Genomic DNA, 16788 nt, shown 5'->3' with positions numbered 1-16788 from the left:
ATAAGGCAGCAGCCACACGTGGGTCAGGTGAGCATCAGTAAGGGCCTAGGATGTGGCATTTGCGCCAAGCTCTAAAGGTTGGTCCAAGCATGAAAAGAGGTGGGAAGACACTAAGAGTATCCATGGCAAGGAAATCCCATGAGCAGGAGAACCTGGTGGCCTGTGGAAAAGAACATAAAATATAAGACTGGGGAGGTACGTTAGAGGGAGGTACTTATGGTCATGTAATACCTTGTGGGAACTCAATTCTCCTCCGAACCAGGAGATGGACTATAAGAGAAAAGACCAAAGTTGTTTCTTACAAAGGTTTCTGTAGCTTCTACACGGAGAATGGCCACAAGCGGCAACAAGGAAAAATCCACTATTTATTCAGTGCTCAGCTGTGTGCTCTGGGCTGCGCAAGAACTCTGTATGTGAAGGACTTTAATCCTCCGGGAAGCATTTTGGTATGAGCCCTACTGCTGCCCTGATTTTACAGACAACAAAACCAAAGCATAGTGAAATAAGGAAACTAACCCATTCCTGTTAGTCTTCTAGGGCAGGGCAGCCTGTGTGCAGTGCGAGGGACAGCACACAGTAGGGAAAAGCAGGGAAAGGAGAAAAGGCCCCGGAGTGTGCAGTGAGAGAGGCTGGGAACTGGCCCAGCAGCCTGAAGCTAGAACCAAGGCAACCAGGGCTTACTGATGTAAACTACAGGGACAAAGTAAGGGAAAACCAAAGCTACTTCCAGGTTTCTGGCTGAGAAATGGAGGTCAATTTTGTGTCCTGAGACGATGGGGACAGGGGCAAAGGGAGTTCAAATCTATATGAGCTAGACGTGTCTAGTGGGTGTTGGAGTAGGGTAAGTCACGGAGGCGGCAGGTGGCAGCAGGAGCTGAGTGGGAAGAAGAGGAGAGTGGCTCTCCTGGCTACGGACCTGTGGTTGACTGTGACGAGCAAGAACTCACTCTGAGGCACACACCACCTGCCAAGCCTACCCTTGGTAACCCAGCAAGATCGACATCTCAGCTCCATGCTCTGGGCCAGCTTCCCAGGAGCCCAGACAGCAGTGTGTTTCCTGAGGACCTCCAGAAGGCAACATAGTTAACCGTGGCTCTGGGGCACAAGGTTATCCCCCCAGCATCCTCTCCAAGTCAACACTACCTTTTTGGGTCCCCTTATCACTGCAGCCCCAGAGAGAGCGCGAGACTCTGGAGACACTTGCGAGCCCGAGTGCCAGGACAATGAAGTCTCTTAAAATAATCTCCCCACAAGGCCCCTTCCAAATGCCCGGTGCCACCCAGGTCACAGCACAGGCCTGATAAAACCATTTCCTCTTGACACTTTCTGGAATCTCAGAAAGAGAGCGTGTGCTAGAAGGGTTGTGGGGGCACAGTTCTGAGATCCAGCAGGGCTGTCCACACATCGGGCAGCCATGTTTTCACACAGCCTTCCAGAACCGTGCACGCTTCAACCTAAGGTACTACTTCCACCCTCCTGCCCCCCACCAGGGCTTTATCTCCGAAGTGGATGTACATTCTTGTGTTATTTTAAGTCACCTTTGCCCCCTCCCACAAGCTACTTAGAATCCACGGTGGAACAGCATGAAGAAACAAGTGAATAGAGGACGCTCGAGTGAAAGGCACAGAAGTGGCTATAGTCCCGGATGTCATTCCATCAGAGCCATTTCACCAACAAAGGCTGTTTATGCAGAGAGTAATAAAGATTAGAAGGAGGAAATACCCCAGTTTACAGGTAAGATCCCTAATACTTTGATCTCTTTATGTTTGAAAAGAAAAACCAGGTCTGCAACAGGGTGTGGAGACAGACACCTTTAATCCCAGCACTTGGGAGTTCAGATCTGTGTGAGCTAGAGGCCAGCCTGGTCCACACTGGGAAACTGTGTCTCAAAACAATCAACAAACAAATAAAGATCAGTTTACATTTGGCTCCTCTGTTCTTCCTTCTTCCCTCTCCTTACCGACCTCAACAGCAATCTAGTAGGAAAAGAGTAGACACTCAACACCCGCAAGTGTGGGTGACTTTGGTGCCATTCTCAAGGTCACCAATTCCACACTGGCTACTTCATCTTCCAGTGAGACCTGTCAAAGCCACGGCAGGGAAGCAAGCCCTTTGTATCTACCCGCCCGTGAGCCGGGGGCTCTGCCCATTCTCTTCTGGAGCCCGTGCTGCTCTTCCCAGGAGTCTTTCTGAGCGCAGACACAAGCTGGCAAACGTGAAGCGCACAGCGGCCTGGCAGCACGACTTTGCAGCTATAAAAATTAAGAGATTTTCTCAATGCTGTCTCGTGCCAAAACCCTTCCCGAGCCTAGTAGGACAAAGATAGAACCAAACACCCGTCTTATGTACAAACACCACCAGGGCCCTTCCTCGGGGACTCATCTTCCCTAACAAACCCAAAGGCAGCAATTATTCCAATCCCATGTGCTGGCTACGTGTGTTTGTGACGAGGTTTACTCTCCAGGGAGTGAAGGAAAAGGATGGTTTTTGCCTAGCATTTGTGAATCAGTAGAAGCCACTAGAACCAGTGTCTTGGCACTCCTTGAGCACACAGTGATGACAGATGCTTATGTTTGTCCTGAGTTCTGGCATCCTTGTAGAAGCATTAATTGATGCTTGATGTAATTTGAAATGGGTTTTATTGCCTGGTATTTTTGAAGACTGACAATCCACACAGTACACACTAGGGGGCAACATTAAGCAACAAGATAGACTCATTTGCCAACCCTGTTGAATAATGTTTAATTAAATAATGAACCCCTTTCTCAAAATTAGGTCTCTATTTAAATAATGACAACAGAGACAAAGTAATTAAAAACACATGCCTGACAAATCTAGTCCTACAAGCACCATCCAATGCACTTCTTGGCATGTTGTTACTTCCCACAAATCCAATTATTCCTTCAAATACCCAAACTGTCTCTCCCTTCCCTTTCTCCCCAGTGGCTTTTATGAAAATAATATCCATCTTTAATGTGCCTTCACTTCAGGAGACGGTGTGACAAGAACAATAAACACATTCTGCATGTGCAGAGACCAGAGAGAATGAGTTCTGAGGACTCTGCTGGCCCCAGGTGTGGGCTTTCTTCTCCCCAGACTGGAGAGAAGCTGGAACGAAGCAGCTGTCAGAAGCAGCCATGGAAAACCCACACTGAGCTGCTGCGATAGCCCCAAGAAGCAGAGATCCTGGCTCACAAGGGGCAGGCAGCAAGGAGAGATGCAGCTTTAGCCAGACAAGCTTCAGAGCAGCTCCAATCAGGGATGATTCCCTCCTCTGTGCCTCAGTCTCTGCACCTGTGGCAACCAGTGACAATGTGCACAGCATGGCCACCCTGGAAGGGGCCATCTGCGGGCACACCACCACCCCGGGAGATGTTATTGCTATTAACACTATGAAGGGCACTGGAGGTGGGGGGAAAGTGAGCTGAGAGATGGGGGTAAAGTTCTCTGGGCACGTGGGAGTGTGTTCTCTTGAAAGGGCCTTGATTTTATGAGAAGACGGGACCAGACTCAGTCACTCATGAAGGGCTTACAGTCACATGGGGTCGCATAAAGAAAGAACAAAGGGCAGACTCTGCCCTGGGAGGAGAGTGAAGGGACTGCCCCGGGAGAGGTGACTGACTGCGGTGAGCAGTAAGGACCAGCCGCACTACACCAGCACCCAGGTCTGCCGTGACCCGGGTAGAAGTGAGTTGGAAACCATGAGACCACAGACAGCCCCCAGCCAAACACGGCTGGACAAGAAGAACTGAGGGCAGGGCCACCAGGAAAATAGTCTGGGTGGATCTGTCTCCTTCATAAGCCCCCAGAGCCTAGCGCTTTCCTCTGTGGGGCTGACCATTCACCCTGCTGGCCCATGTTATGAGACCAGGCTCTTTTTCACCCAGCTTCTTTGGCTCCAGCAGAGTGACACACAGGAGGACAGAAGACTCTCTTCTCTCCTGCCCCCTGCTGGCTGTCATTTGTCTCTGCAAATACTCTTTGACAAGCAAATAAGCTGCCTGACATAATTGTGTTTAAAATTAAGAGAATTACCATCATTAAGATAGCATGGGCCATATACCTCCTTGGTGTGGTACGGGACTTATCTAGGATACACAAGGTCCCAAGTTTGGTCCCTAGCACTGAAGAAGAAAAAAAGATGTGTGTGGGTGGGGGAAGGGGACAGAGACAGAATCCACGAGTCTCTTCAGGAAAGTAATTTAACCCTCAGAGGCACCAGCAGTCAGTATTCCCCTAGTAAAGCATTTCACCAAGAAGTGGCATGTCTCTCTCTAACCCTACCTACTGCCTGGCTCCAAGAAGCAACTCCACTAAGAGGGTACAGTGGTGAGCACCTGGAATCCCAACACTCGGGAGGCTGAAACAGGGAGACCAAGAGTCCAAGATCAGCCTGGGCTGCATCGGGAGACTCTCTCAAAAACAATATGGAAGGAGTCCAGAGAACGTGATACTGAGTGTGAGCAAAGTATAATGCTAGTGATACATGTATGTAAAAATGCGTAATGAAACCCATTATTTTGTAAATTAGCTGAAAATGAAAAAATTACTTTTAAAAAATAATTACTTTTAAAAAATAAGTCCAGGGCCGGGCGGTGGTGGCACACGCCTTTAATCCCAGCACTCGGGAGGCAGAGGCAGGCGGATCTCTGGGAGTTCGAGGCCAGCCTGGTCTACAAGAGCTAGTTCCGGGAGAGGCACCAAAGATACAGAGAAACCCTGTCTCGAAAAACCAAAAAAAAAAAAAAAAAAAAAAGTCCAGGGACCTCCTGAAACTGAAAAGCTTCTATAAATAAAGGGCACGTCAACAAGACAAAATGACAGCCTACAGAATGGGAAAGATCTTCACCAACCCCACATGAGACAGAGGTCTGATCTCCAAAATACACAAAGAACTTGAGAAATTGGTCATCAAAAGAAAATAATCCAATAAAAAAAATGGAGTACAAACCTAAACAGAGAACTCTCAACAGAAGAATCTAAAATGGCTGAAAGACACTTAAGAAAATGTTCAACATTCTTAGTCCTCAGAGAAATGCAGATCAAAACAACTCTGAGATTCCATCTTATACCTGTAAGAATGGCCAAGATCAAAAATACTGATGACAACTTATGCTGGAGAGATTGTGGGGTAAAGGGAACACTTCTGCATTGGTGGTGGGAGTGCAAACTGGTATAGCCCCTTTGGATGTCAGTATGGCGATTTCTCAGAAAATTAGGACACAACCTTCCTCAAGACCCAACAATACCACTTTTGGGTATATATCCAAAGGATGCTCAATCATGCCACAAGGACATGCACTCAACTATGTTCATAGCAGCATTGTTTGTCATAGCCAGAACCTGGAAACAACCTAAATGCCCCTCGATTGAAGAATGGATAAGGAAGACATGGTACATTTACACAATGGAGTACTACACAGCGAGGAAAAAAAATGGCATCTTGAAATTTGCTGGTAGCCGGGCAGTGGTGGCGCACGCCTTTAATCCCAGGACTCGGGAGGCAGAGGCAGGCGGACCTCTGTGAGTTCGAGACCAGCCTGGTCTACAAGAGCTAGTTCCAGGACAGGCTCCAAAACCACAGAAAAACCCTGTCTCGAAAAACCAAAAAAAAAAAAAAAAAAAAAAAAAAAGAAAGAAATTTGCTGGCAAATGAATGGATCTAGAAAACAATATATTGAGTGCAGTAACACAGACCCAGAAAGACAAATACAATATGCACTCACTCATAAGTGGCTTTTACACATAAAGCAAAGAAAACCAGTCTACAAATCACAATCCCAGAGAACTAGACAACAAAGAGGAACCTAAGAGAGACATACATGGATCTAATCTACATGGGAAGTGAAAAAAACAAGATCTTCTGAGTAAATTGAGACCATGGGAGAAGGTTGAAGGGGAGGGGAGAGGAAAGGAGGGAAGCATAGAAAAATATAGAGCTCAATAAAATAAAATAATAAAAAAAAATATGCCCAGGAAAAAACCATGTCTTAAGAGAAAGGTCAAAGTGACACACATACTCAAGACTGCAGATGCCCTTCAGAAAAGGGCACCTGATCACATCAGTACACGCTGAATGAGTGTACACTTCAGAAACGGGTACACCCCACACACACAACGTGTCTTTACCCAGCTGGGTTAAATGTTAATGTCCATAAAATCAGAGCTGGATGCAGCCTTCAGAACCACAGGCCACAGCTCATCTGCAGGACACCCACAGTGAGATCTTGCTGGAATGCTCTCCACTGATGACCCTCAGGAAAGCCCACATCTGTCTCCAACAGTTCTAGTGCTGGCGTGGGTTTTTACTGTCTTCCTCCAGAGGAGACTGTTTCCCAGGGACGCGAGCTCACAAGACCACGGAGAGAAGGAGATACCATGGTCTCCCCCCCAGCAGCCCATGGAGATTCCAGTTTGGAGCCACTGGCTCAAATCTCTGGAACGGGAAGTGATGCAAGCAGCTAGTATTTAAGAGCACTCACTATGGGTCCAGCACAGCCAAGGGCCTACAGGTGTCAGCTCATTTAACATAGTATTTAGTGCTCAGATCTCCTTTGCACGGTATCATTCACTGCCTTTTTTATGCATGAAGACAGAAGGCCTCTGAACTCTGAGGAACCTGCTCGGTACAGGAAAGGTGGGGGTAAACTTTGGGGCTGTGCTAGCATGAGTCCCTGAGCTTGAAGTCCACCACCCATGGAAAAGGCTGCGCACCACAGTATCAGAGAGACAGGAGGATGGCGGGCTTGCTGGCCAACCAGTCCAGCCAGTCCACGAGCTCCAGGCTTAGTGATACCCTGACTCAGAAGAACAAAACAATTACCAGGCATGGCAGTGCACCCCTTTAATCCCAGCACTGGGGAGACAGAGGTAGATGGATCTAGTTCTAGGCCAGCCTGGTCTACAGAGCGAGTTCCAAGACAGGACTACACAGAGAAACCCTGTCTGGGGCTGGGAGGAGAAAAAGGCAGAGAGAGATCAACGAGGAAGACATTCACACACACACACACACACACACACACACACAAAAGTACACCCAATTTTTAAAAAGAAACAAGTTTCTATTCTGTTCTGTTTAGCAGTACAATCTTACCAAACAACAACAACAACAACAACAACAACAGGCCCCTCATATCAAAGCCACCCTGGTGAAAGGCCAAAAGCAGTACCTACGGTTCCTCCGGGAAGGACCTCTCGCACTCTCCAACACAGTGGCTCTCAACCTTCCTAAGGATGCGACCCTTTAATACAGTTCCTCATGTTGTGCTGACTCCCAGCCATAAAATCACTTTGCTGTTACTTCATAACTGTAATTTTGCTGCTGTTACGGATCGTCATATAAATATCTGACCCCAAAAGGTCTCGACCCCCAGGTTGAGAACTGCTGCTAATGGACCCCGCAGCCTTGTTCACAGCTGTGCTGAGGAAGCGTTCAGATGGACCTCACACTGTTAGCCCACAGGGCTAGGGACGCGGCTCAGCTGATGGAGATTCCCTGTCACGCTGGAGGCCCTAGGTTCAAGGCCAAGTGCCACACACAGACCAGGGGTGGTAGCTTAAGCCTAAAACCTCAGCATTTAGGAGGCAGTGCAGATGGATCAGTTCAGGTCATTCTTGGCTACAGAGAGGCCAGCCTGGATTACAGGAGGTCGGGTCTCAAAAACAAAAACAAGCCAGATGTGGTGGTGCAAGCCTTTAGCCCCAGCAATCAGGAGGCAAAGGCAGGCAGATCTCTGTGAGTTCGAGGCCAGCCTGGTCTACAGAGCAAGTTTCAGGACAGCATAGCCTATGTAAAGATCCTGTCAACAAAACAAAGCAAAACAAATGAAACAAAAATAAAGAACAACAAAATCATATATGAGCTCAGTTAACACTCCTTATGCCCATTCTACAGATAAGAAAATTGAGGCACAGTGCTTAAGCGGCTTTCCCAAGGTCACATGGATGAATTCAAATTCAAACTCCAGGGTTTAGACTCTATTTCACTGACCCCACACAGAACTGATCCACTCCTTAGCCAGATCTCAGAAGGAAGTCCTGAGGCTACAGGACTCAAAGTCACATAAACAGCTGATGGCAGTGCCCTGATCTCTGGCCTAGCTCGTACTGCCAACAAGTTCTCTACTTCTAGAATCCTTTTAATTTCTCTCTTCTTCCCACACTGCCCAGAGCACATAACAGATGGCAACTTTGGAGAAGAATGCTCGGAGTGCTGGGGCACCAGACAGGAAGACAGGGTGGTGGCACCCACCGCACAGCAGGCACGCAAGCACTGAATGGGCTCATCCTGCTGGGGAGTGCTCAGATGCCATTCTCGTTGTGATCCCTAAGCAGGGAAAGAGAGGGCAGCCGAATATGCCAGAGAGACCCAAGAAGGAGGGGTGGGGACGTCAGAAACCCACAGCAGGTTTACCTCAAGCCGTGGCTTTAAAATGAGCCTGGGGCCTGAGGAGAGGTCTTCACACAAGATGAGCAAGGACTGCTTCAGCAGAAGCCCCAGTACACAGCAGGGTAGCTCACAACTGGCTGGATTCCAGTCCCAAGGTTTCTTGCACCCGTTTCTGACCTCCAAGGGCACCAGACACACACATGGTGCACATTCTTATACATGCAGGCAAAATGCTCATACACAAATAAAAACAAATTCTGAAAGACCCTACAGCACTGCGACAAAGCCTCAGTCTGAGCAGAGCCATTTCTCCACTCAGGCAGCCTTCCCGGTCGCCCCAGAGCCCTTAGAAGACTGAGAAAGTCCTTTAAAATAACAGAAACTACAAACAGCTCTGTTTGGACGGAGACTTCACCCCAGCCCTTGGCATCCATATACCCAGAATCTGGAATGTTTGGGTTGGGGCTCCAGTCCAAGCCCCCTCCCCAGGAGCTGCCTCAGTCCAGACTCGTCCCCAAGAAAGCCCGCCAAACGATGACCCCTCCCCAGAGATACTCATGACCACTCCCAAAGGGTATTTAAACTGCCCCCCCAGAGAACAAACACGTGGTTTCCAGTCTTCTCCTCTCTGGGGGGCTGGAAGGCCATCCGGGAGTGTTGGTATACAATAAACCTGGGCTTTTTCTAATTCGATTTGATGTGGTCTGATTTGGATTACTGCGCAGGCAGAGAGGCTTATCAGGGTGCAGAAACTTTTCACCCTTTAAATCAGACTCCATGAAACTCCCACTCCAAACAAAGCGAAGTGGTAACAGTCGCAGAACTTCAAGGTCAAGTCGGCTGGCTCAGAACTGCTGCTCTGGACGCCTGCCTCAGATTAAAAGCCTGCCTTCCCAAGCAGCCCTAGAAACAGGAGCCTGGGACCAAAACATCCCTCAGGAGCACCAGGCGAACAGCAAGGCAATCAGTTGCCAGTCACGTGGCGCACACCTTTAATCCCAGCATTCAGGAGATAGAGGCAGAAGGATCTCTGTGACTTGGAGTGAGTTCCAGGGCAGTTCCAGGACTGCTACCTCAAAACAAAACAAAACAAAACAAAAAGATTATTTTGTAGCTTTACTAGCATACATGTATGTCTGTATAAGAATGGGTGTGTGAGGGCAGGTACACACAGAAGCAAGAAGCAGGATCTCCTGAACTAGAATGACAGTGGACAGCCACCCATCCTGGGCAGGGAAACCCAGCTCAGAGACTCTGCAAGAGCAGTGAGTGCGCACAGCAGCTGAACCATCTCTCTCTGTCCCACTGCTGACTTTTTAATTGGTTCTCCAAACGGACTTAAGAAACCAACTTGGGGTGCTGCCTGTGTGCTCCTTCAGTGCGGACCTGGTGCCTCTTTTGTGAAGCGGCAGCTGAGGAGACTCCGGCGTTCGCCATGGCCGACGAGAAACCCAAGGAAGGAGTCAAGACTGAGAACAACGACCATATTAATTTGAAGGTGGCGGGTCAGGATGGCTCTGTGGTGCAGTTTAAAATTAAGAGGCATACACCACTTAGTAAACTAATGAAAGCCTATTGTGAACGACAGGGTTTGTCAATGAGGCAGATCAGATTCCGGTTTGATGGGCAGCCAATCAATGAAACAGACACACCTGCACAGTTGGAAATGGAGGATGAAGATACGATTGATGTGTTCCAGCAGCAGACAGGAGGTGTCTACTAAAAAGGGAACCTGCTACTTTACTCCAGAATTTTGTTATAGACCAAGAATACATTCGCAATTAGAAAGCCGCAATTTGGTTCCACCACATCCTGACTACTACAGTATAGTTTTCTCTATTCTTTCATTTCCCTGTCCCCATTTCTTTATTGTACATAAAGTAACTGGTGTATGTGCACAAGCATATTGCGCTTTTTTCTTTTTTTTTTTTTTTCTTTTTTCTTTTTTAAACTAAATGGCCAATGTTCTGTTTTGATTGACAGCAGATGGAGGTGGTCTGGGGGAAAGTACTGGTTCTGTGAAAATATCCCCCTGCTCCATTAGTGGCATGCTCATTCAGCTCTTATCTTTATATTCCAGTAAGTTATTTTGCTCTCAATGTTTTAACAAAAGAACCCAACCACAAAATCCTTGCATACCTTGTTCGATTGGAGAATTTTAATGTTTTTCATTTATCATTGTAAAACCAAGGACAATTTTATAACTTTTTTGTACGTAGCTGTTACATGTAGGGCGATCTGTCTTTAAGTAGGGATAAATTACTCTTGAACAAAATGATCCTAGATAGTTTTCCCTTCAAGTCAAGCGTCTTGTTGTTTAAATAAACTTCTTGTTTAAAAAAAAACCAACTTGGTCATGTGACAAAACAAAATGTCACAGATCTGCAAGGAGCCACATTTTCAACATAAAAATGAAATTAATTTTAATGCATTTTACTTGATCCAACATATTAAAAACATCATTTTCAACACATGATCAGGGTACAACTTCAATACTTGATTTCATTTTATTTTTTCAGGGCGCTAGTTCACACTGACAGCACATCTCAAACCAGACCAGTCGGACACGAGTGATCAGGGCCACTCTGAGACTAGTGGTGACTTTTTGGACAGCAGGGATCTGACGCCTTCAAGTCTGACTGTTAAACACACAGAGCTCCTCCCTCCGCCAGACATGGGGAAAATGTAGCTCACAGTAACAGGCCACCTTTGTTTTTAAGATTTATTTTATTATTTATTTGTGTGTCTGTGCATCTGTGGGGGGGGAGCAGGTGTGAACAATCAAACATGAAATCCCGTGAAGCTGGAGTTACAGGTGGGTGTGAGCCACCCAATGAGGCTGCTGAGAATCAAACCCTTGTTCTCTGTGAGAGCAGTTTTAAATATTCTTAATTGCCGTTTCTCTAGCCCCTCCCTTCTCCCTTTTTTCCTGTAAAGGTACGCTCTGTGGTGGCTCAGACTTCCACTCCCACTTCTTGAGCACTAGGGTTAGAGGTGTGGCCTTGTTCTCATGCATACCAGGCAAGCACTACCACCAGCTGGCCACATTCCCAAACCCCAAGTCAGAGGATTTTTGAACATCAAGAATTTGCTACTGAGCCTAACTCCTTATCTTACAACATTAAATCCTGTCAGGCCGACTGCAGGCTTAAACGATAAAAGCTCAGTGTGGTCCTGATTAAGTTCTGGGGCAGGAGCAAGACTGAGAGAAAGACTGGTAAGCCCTCATGTTCAGAGGCCACCAGTTCTCATGGGACACCCACGTCCAGGGACCCTTAAATAACAAAGGGCAGTGACCAAATCAGCCCGGAGCACCAGCAGAGGGGAAGTCCAACAGTGTCCAGGATCCCAAACAGCCACAAAAGCAACACTACCTAATACGTTTAAAACACACAGTGATAAGCTGGGGGAGGTGGCACAAGCCTGTCATCCTAGAACTTGGGAGGTGCAAGCCAGGGGGAAGCTGGAGGGTCAAGATCGTCCTTCCCTGAATAGCAAGTTCCAGGCCTGGCTAGAAGAGACCCTGTCTCTAAACAAATGCTGCGGCCTAATGAGATACACTGAAGCTGTTTTTAAAAGACATTTCCCAACTAATGCAGTCTCTGTTTGGAAAGAGTCTACACTAAACCATCTTGCAAATATTAAATTATCACCTTGTTTTATTTTATGTGTATGTACCACATTGGTCCTGGGGCCTTTGGAAGCCAGAAGAAAGTGTTGGATCCCTCGGAGCTGTAGTTACAAAGTTGTGGGCTGCCATGTGGGTGCTGAGAATGGAACCCAGGTCCTCTGGAAGAACAGCCAGTGCTCTTAACAGGTAAACCAGTTTTTCCAGCCCAAAATGCTTCGGGGGGAGGAGGGTAATTCCTAGAAGCTGATAGACTGATAGAGGAAAATTTTGACTTCTGGACTAACCTGGGATATATGTGTTTGTGTGAACACATACACATGCATAGTATATACACACACATATATATGCATATATATACATAGAGAGAGAGACTAGACAAAAAAGGTGAAATAAGACAGATTAAGGACATGTTTTCTCTAGTTTGTGGATTCTAGATTGTATATAGACATAAAATCATTTATATAGGGGGCTGGAGAGATGGCTCAGTGGTTAAGAGCACTGACTGCTCTTCCAGAGGTCCTGAGTTCAATTCCCAGCAACCACATGGTGGCTCATAACCATCTGTAAGGAGATCTGGTGCCCTCTTCTGGCATGCGGGTGAACATGGAGGCAGAATGTTGTATACATAATAAATAAATCTTTAAAAAAAAAATCATTTATATATATGATTGAATAGAAGCAAAACTATCTAGAACAGAGGTTCTCAATCTGTGTGTCATGACCACTTTGGAGGTCCCATATCAGATATCATGCATATCTGATATTTACACCACGATTCATAAGAGTAGCAAAATTACAGTTATGAAGTAACAACGAAATAATTTTATGGTTGGGGTCAGAACAGCATGATGAACTGTATTAAAGGGTCACAGCATTGGGGAGGTTGAGAACCTCTAGTCTACAAGAAGAAATGGGAAGGGGGCAGGGTACCTGATGTATTTATATGAAAATGCCTTTATGAAACCCATCACTATGTACAATGAATATGTGCCAATAAAAGATAATAAAAAAAAAAACCACTTAAAATAATGTGCCTTATCTCCCAGGAGTCCTCCCATCCAAGACTCCTTTCACTAAACTGAAATTACCCTTTGCTCATGCTGAGGTGTGATACAACAGACAGGATTGTAAAACCCTCTGAACACATGCTGAGCAAACTGCTGAAGACATTTTATTACACAAGAATCCTGGAGAAAATACCTCCTTCCTTGATAATAACCACTCAATCAATAGCCAGTATTAGCTGAGCACTCTTAGACACTACTTTTCCTCTTCCATCCTTTGGGGCTGCTGTTTCCAAAGGACTCTAGCTGGGTGTCATAACATGATTCTAATCCCAGCACTGATGGAGGCAGAGGCAGACAAATCTCTTGAGCTGAAGGCCAACGAGCCTAGTCTACATAAGAAGTTTCTGGCCAGCCTGGGCTACATATGGAGATTCTGCTGTGCCCCACTCCCAGAGTCTGGACCTGGGGAGCGGAGTGTTTTAAGCATCTCTGGTGAACACTGACAAAGCTACTGTACTTTCAACAAGTGGGTGATAAAGACTATTATCAAAAAGACAAGGGCCAGCAAGATGGCACCTGCCACCAAGCCTGACAACCTGAGTTTGATCCCCAGGACCTACACAGTGGAAGGAGAGAAGTGACTCCTGAAAGCTGTCCTCTGACTCCACATAGGTAGCATGGCGCACATCCTCCAAATGCACATCTCCCCAGAAACTCGTGTGTGCACTCACACATACGATAGACAGACGGACGGACGAACGGACGGGTGGATGGATGGATAGGTGGGCAGGCAACCTAGGAGCTGAAAAGATAGCTCAGTTAGCAAAACAGTTGCCTTGCAAGAATGAGGACCTGAGTTTGATCCCTAACACTCATGTAGAAAGTGGGGAGCATGCATCTATAATCCAGAGCAGAGAAAGTGAACATAGGTAGATTCCTGGAGCTTGCTGGCTAGCTAACCTGGTGAGCTCCGGGCTCAATAAGAGACTCTTTCAAGAAACAAAATGGAGGGGGGCTGAAGAGTTGGCTCTGCAGTTAAAAGCACTTGTTGCTCTTAAAGAGGACCCATGTTCGATTCCCAGCATCCACATGGAGGCTCACAACCACCTGTAACGCCAGACCTAGAGGATACAGGACCTTCTTCTGTCCTCTTCAGGTATCACATGCTGCCCAGAGACACATGCAGACAAAACACTCAGACACATAAGATAACAAAATAAATAAATCTTTAAAAAAGAACAAGATGGAGTGCAAAGAAGAGAAGAGGACACCCAATGTCAACTTCCGACTCCATATTCACATGTGTACCTGCAAGCACATGTACATACCCATGAACACATATACAAAGAAAGAAAGGGGGGCAAGGAAGGGAAATATATGCTGGTGTAGAATAAATAGTCCCAATCCCTAAGCATGGCCCATAGGGCCCTTCACAATCAGGAGTTCAGTCCAACTGGACTTTGATCACAGTCTCTCAGGCACCTCAGGGGCATCCCTATCCTCACCCCATAAACTGGCCTTAGACCCACGTGCCGATCCTAACTCTAGATTCCTTGGTCTCCCACCTCCAGGCCAATGCCCCTGGCAATGTCCTCCTAACCCTCTTTACTCTCTACTCTGGCATCTTTGCTGAACTCCCTAGCCCTGAAGTCCCAGATCAAATACCTCTTACCCCAAGATGGAGAGATGTCTCTGTGATTAAGAACATTTTCTGCTCTTCCAGAAGATCTGGGTTTGGTTCCTAGAACCCACATAGTTCACAAGCATCCATAGCTCCAGTTGCAGGGGATCGAGTGCCTCCTCTGACCTCCATGGACACTAGGTGTGCAGGTGGTACACATCCATATATGATGGCAAAAAATGCTCTCTCTCTCTCTCTCTCTCTCTCTCTCTCTCTCTCTCTCTCTCTCACACACACACACACACACACACACACACGCACACACACGCACATCTTCCCTACCAGCTCTATGTTCACTTCTTCCCACCTACTCACCCCTCGCCTCTTCGTTCTCACAACACTTGGCGAATCCTTCTTGGCACTCAGCACACATACAGAAATCACCCCTTCCATGCCTGCCTCCCACACACAACTGTCAGTTCCTGAAGAGCTGGAAAGCATCCTCTTTCTATCCCCAGTAACCCTTCGCTATTTTAAATAACATCTCCTGGATACTTGCTATTTGCCACAAGCAATGCTGGGAATTCTGTACCACTTCTTTAACCCTTCCTACCCCACAGAGGTTATGATGGCTTTGATAATCAAAGCCTAGAAACATTAAGTCACACACATGAGGTCACACAGCTAGAACAGGGTCCGAAGACAGGAACCCAGGCAGCCTCACTGCTCAGGTCAGACTCCCCATGAGCGTGGGAGAGGTGTGGTGGCCAGTAAACCTTTGCTGAGTAAAGCGGTGAGTAAAAGAGGGACAGCCTCCACCAGACATGCCCTTCAGTGAGTCTGGCAACCTGAGGTTGATTTCTAGAACCCACATGCAGTGGAATGAGAGAAGGAACTCCACAAGCTGTTCCTCTGACCTCCATGCGTGCTATGCCCATATATACACATCACGCACATACACATTACCAGGATCACACTCACACCCCTGATACGAAGTTGTCATCTTATGCCCCGTGTATTTTTGCATCAATAGAACTCACACTGACAAAGCTCACACCAAGTGTGCTGGGCTGATTAAATGCTAATGAGTGGGTAACTAGTACTTCATCTGGGGCTCAATACAAACTTAGTTAAAAGGGATTAAACTGACCTGGCTGTCTGTAAAGGAACATGTCATTTTAGTTTTACTTTCCTGTTCAAATATACAAAAGTCCTGCTTACTCTGCAGGAAAATGTAAAGCAAACTAGAGTCTGTGTCCTTCCCCTTCCAGCTCGAGGAAGCTGAGGTAAGGACTGTAATGAGCTTATAAAACAGTAAGATATCCTTGATTACAAAACTGATTGGATCAGAGAGTCTTGGACAAAGTCTGGAGATTGACTCTTTAGACACAGAGGCATCTACACTATCAGAGTCAGACTCAAAGTTCTGGGCGGTGCCAGCTAAAAAGCACACTGCAACACATGGAGAGAACATCGCAGGCCAAGAAGGGCTTGAAGAATTCCTGGTCTTAGACAGTTTATTAAATAAATAATAACATGAGTTATTAAATAAAAACATAATCATAATTATCTTCTTACCCGACACTACTGAAAAATAAAGAATTAGAAATGAGGGCTGGGACAGAGGTCAACTGATAGGTGCTTATCTAGCATGGTGAAGCCCTGTGTTCCATCCCCAACACCACATAAACCATGAGCAGGCACAGGGAAGCACACCTGTAATTCCAGCCCTCAGGGGGCAGGAGGAAGATCAAGTTCAGTCATCTTTGGCTACTATGAATGTTTGAGGCCAGCCTGCCTCAAAAAGAAAGCAAAACGAAAAGAATGAAAATCTAAGATTACTTGAAAAGTCACAGAAACAGAAATAACCAAGAACACTATTTGGAAAGGAATAAAACAAGTTAATATATAAACAAAACAAACAAAAAAATGATATATTGGGGCTGGTGTGAGATGGTTCAGAGGTTAAGAGCACTGGCTACACTTCCAGAGGACCCGGGTTTTATAACTGTCTATAACTCCAGTTCCAGGGGATCCGACACTCTCACACAAATGTGCATATAAAATTAAAAACAAACAAAACAAAAACTTGATAATATTAACTACTTACCCTATCCCTGGCTTCTGCTTATTTATTTAT

At 46.4% G+C, this 16788-nt stretch overlaps 2 protein-coding genes across 8 annotated transcripts in view; one reads left to right on the top strand and one right to left on the bottom strand.

Moving 5' to 3' along the window:
* The window catches only part of Plekha7 (pleckstrin homology domain containing A7), a 189115-nt gene that overhangs the window by 122890 nt on the left and 49437 nt on the right, over positions 1 to 16788 (bottom strand). The gene's annotated exons all lie outside the window — the stretch shown is intronic.
* Positions 9751 to 10340, top strand: LOC130879175 (small ubiquitin-related modifier 2). The gene has a single exon (XM_057777380.1). The coding sequence runs from the start codon at positions 9825 to 9827 to the stop codon at positions 10110 to 10112; it is 288 nt and encodes a 95-aa protein (XP_057633363.1). The 5' UTR covers positions 9751 to 9824; the 3' UTR covers positions 10113 to 10340.

The sequence above is a fragment of the Chionomys nivalis genome, chromosome 8 (assembly GCF_950005125.1).
Source record: "Chionomys nivalis chromosome 8, mChiNiv1.1, whole genome shotgun sequence".
Lineage (NCBI taxonomy): Eukaryota > Metazoa > Chordata > Mammalia > Rodentia > Cricetidae > Chionomys > Chionomys nivalis.
This window is presented reverse-complemented; position numbering and strand designations above follow the sequence as displayed.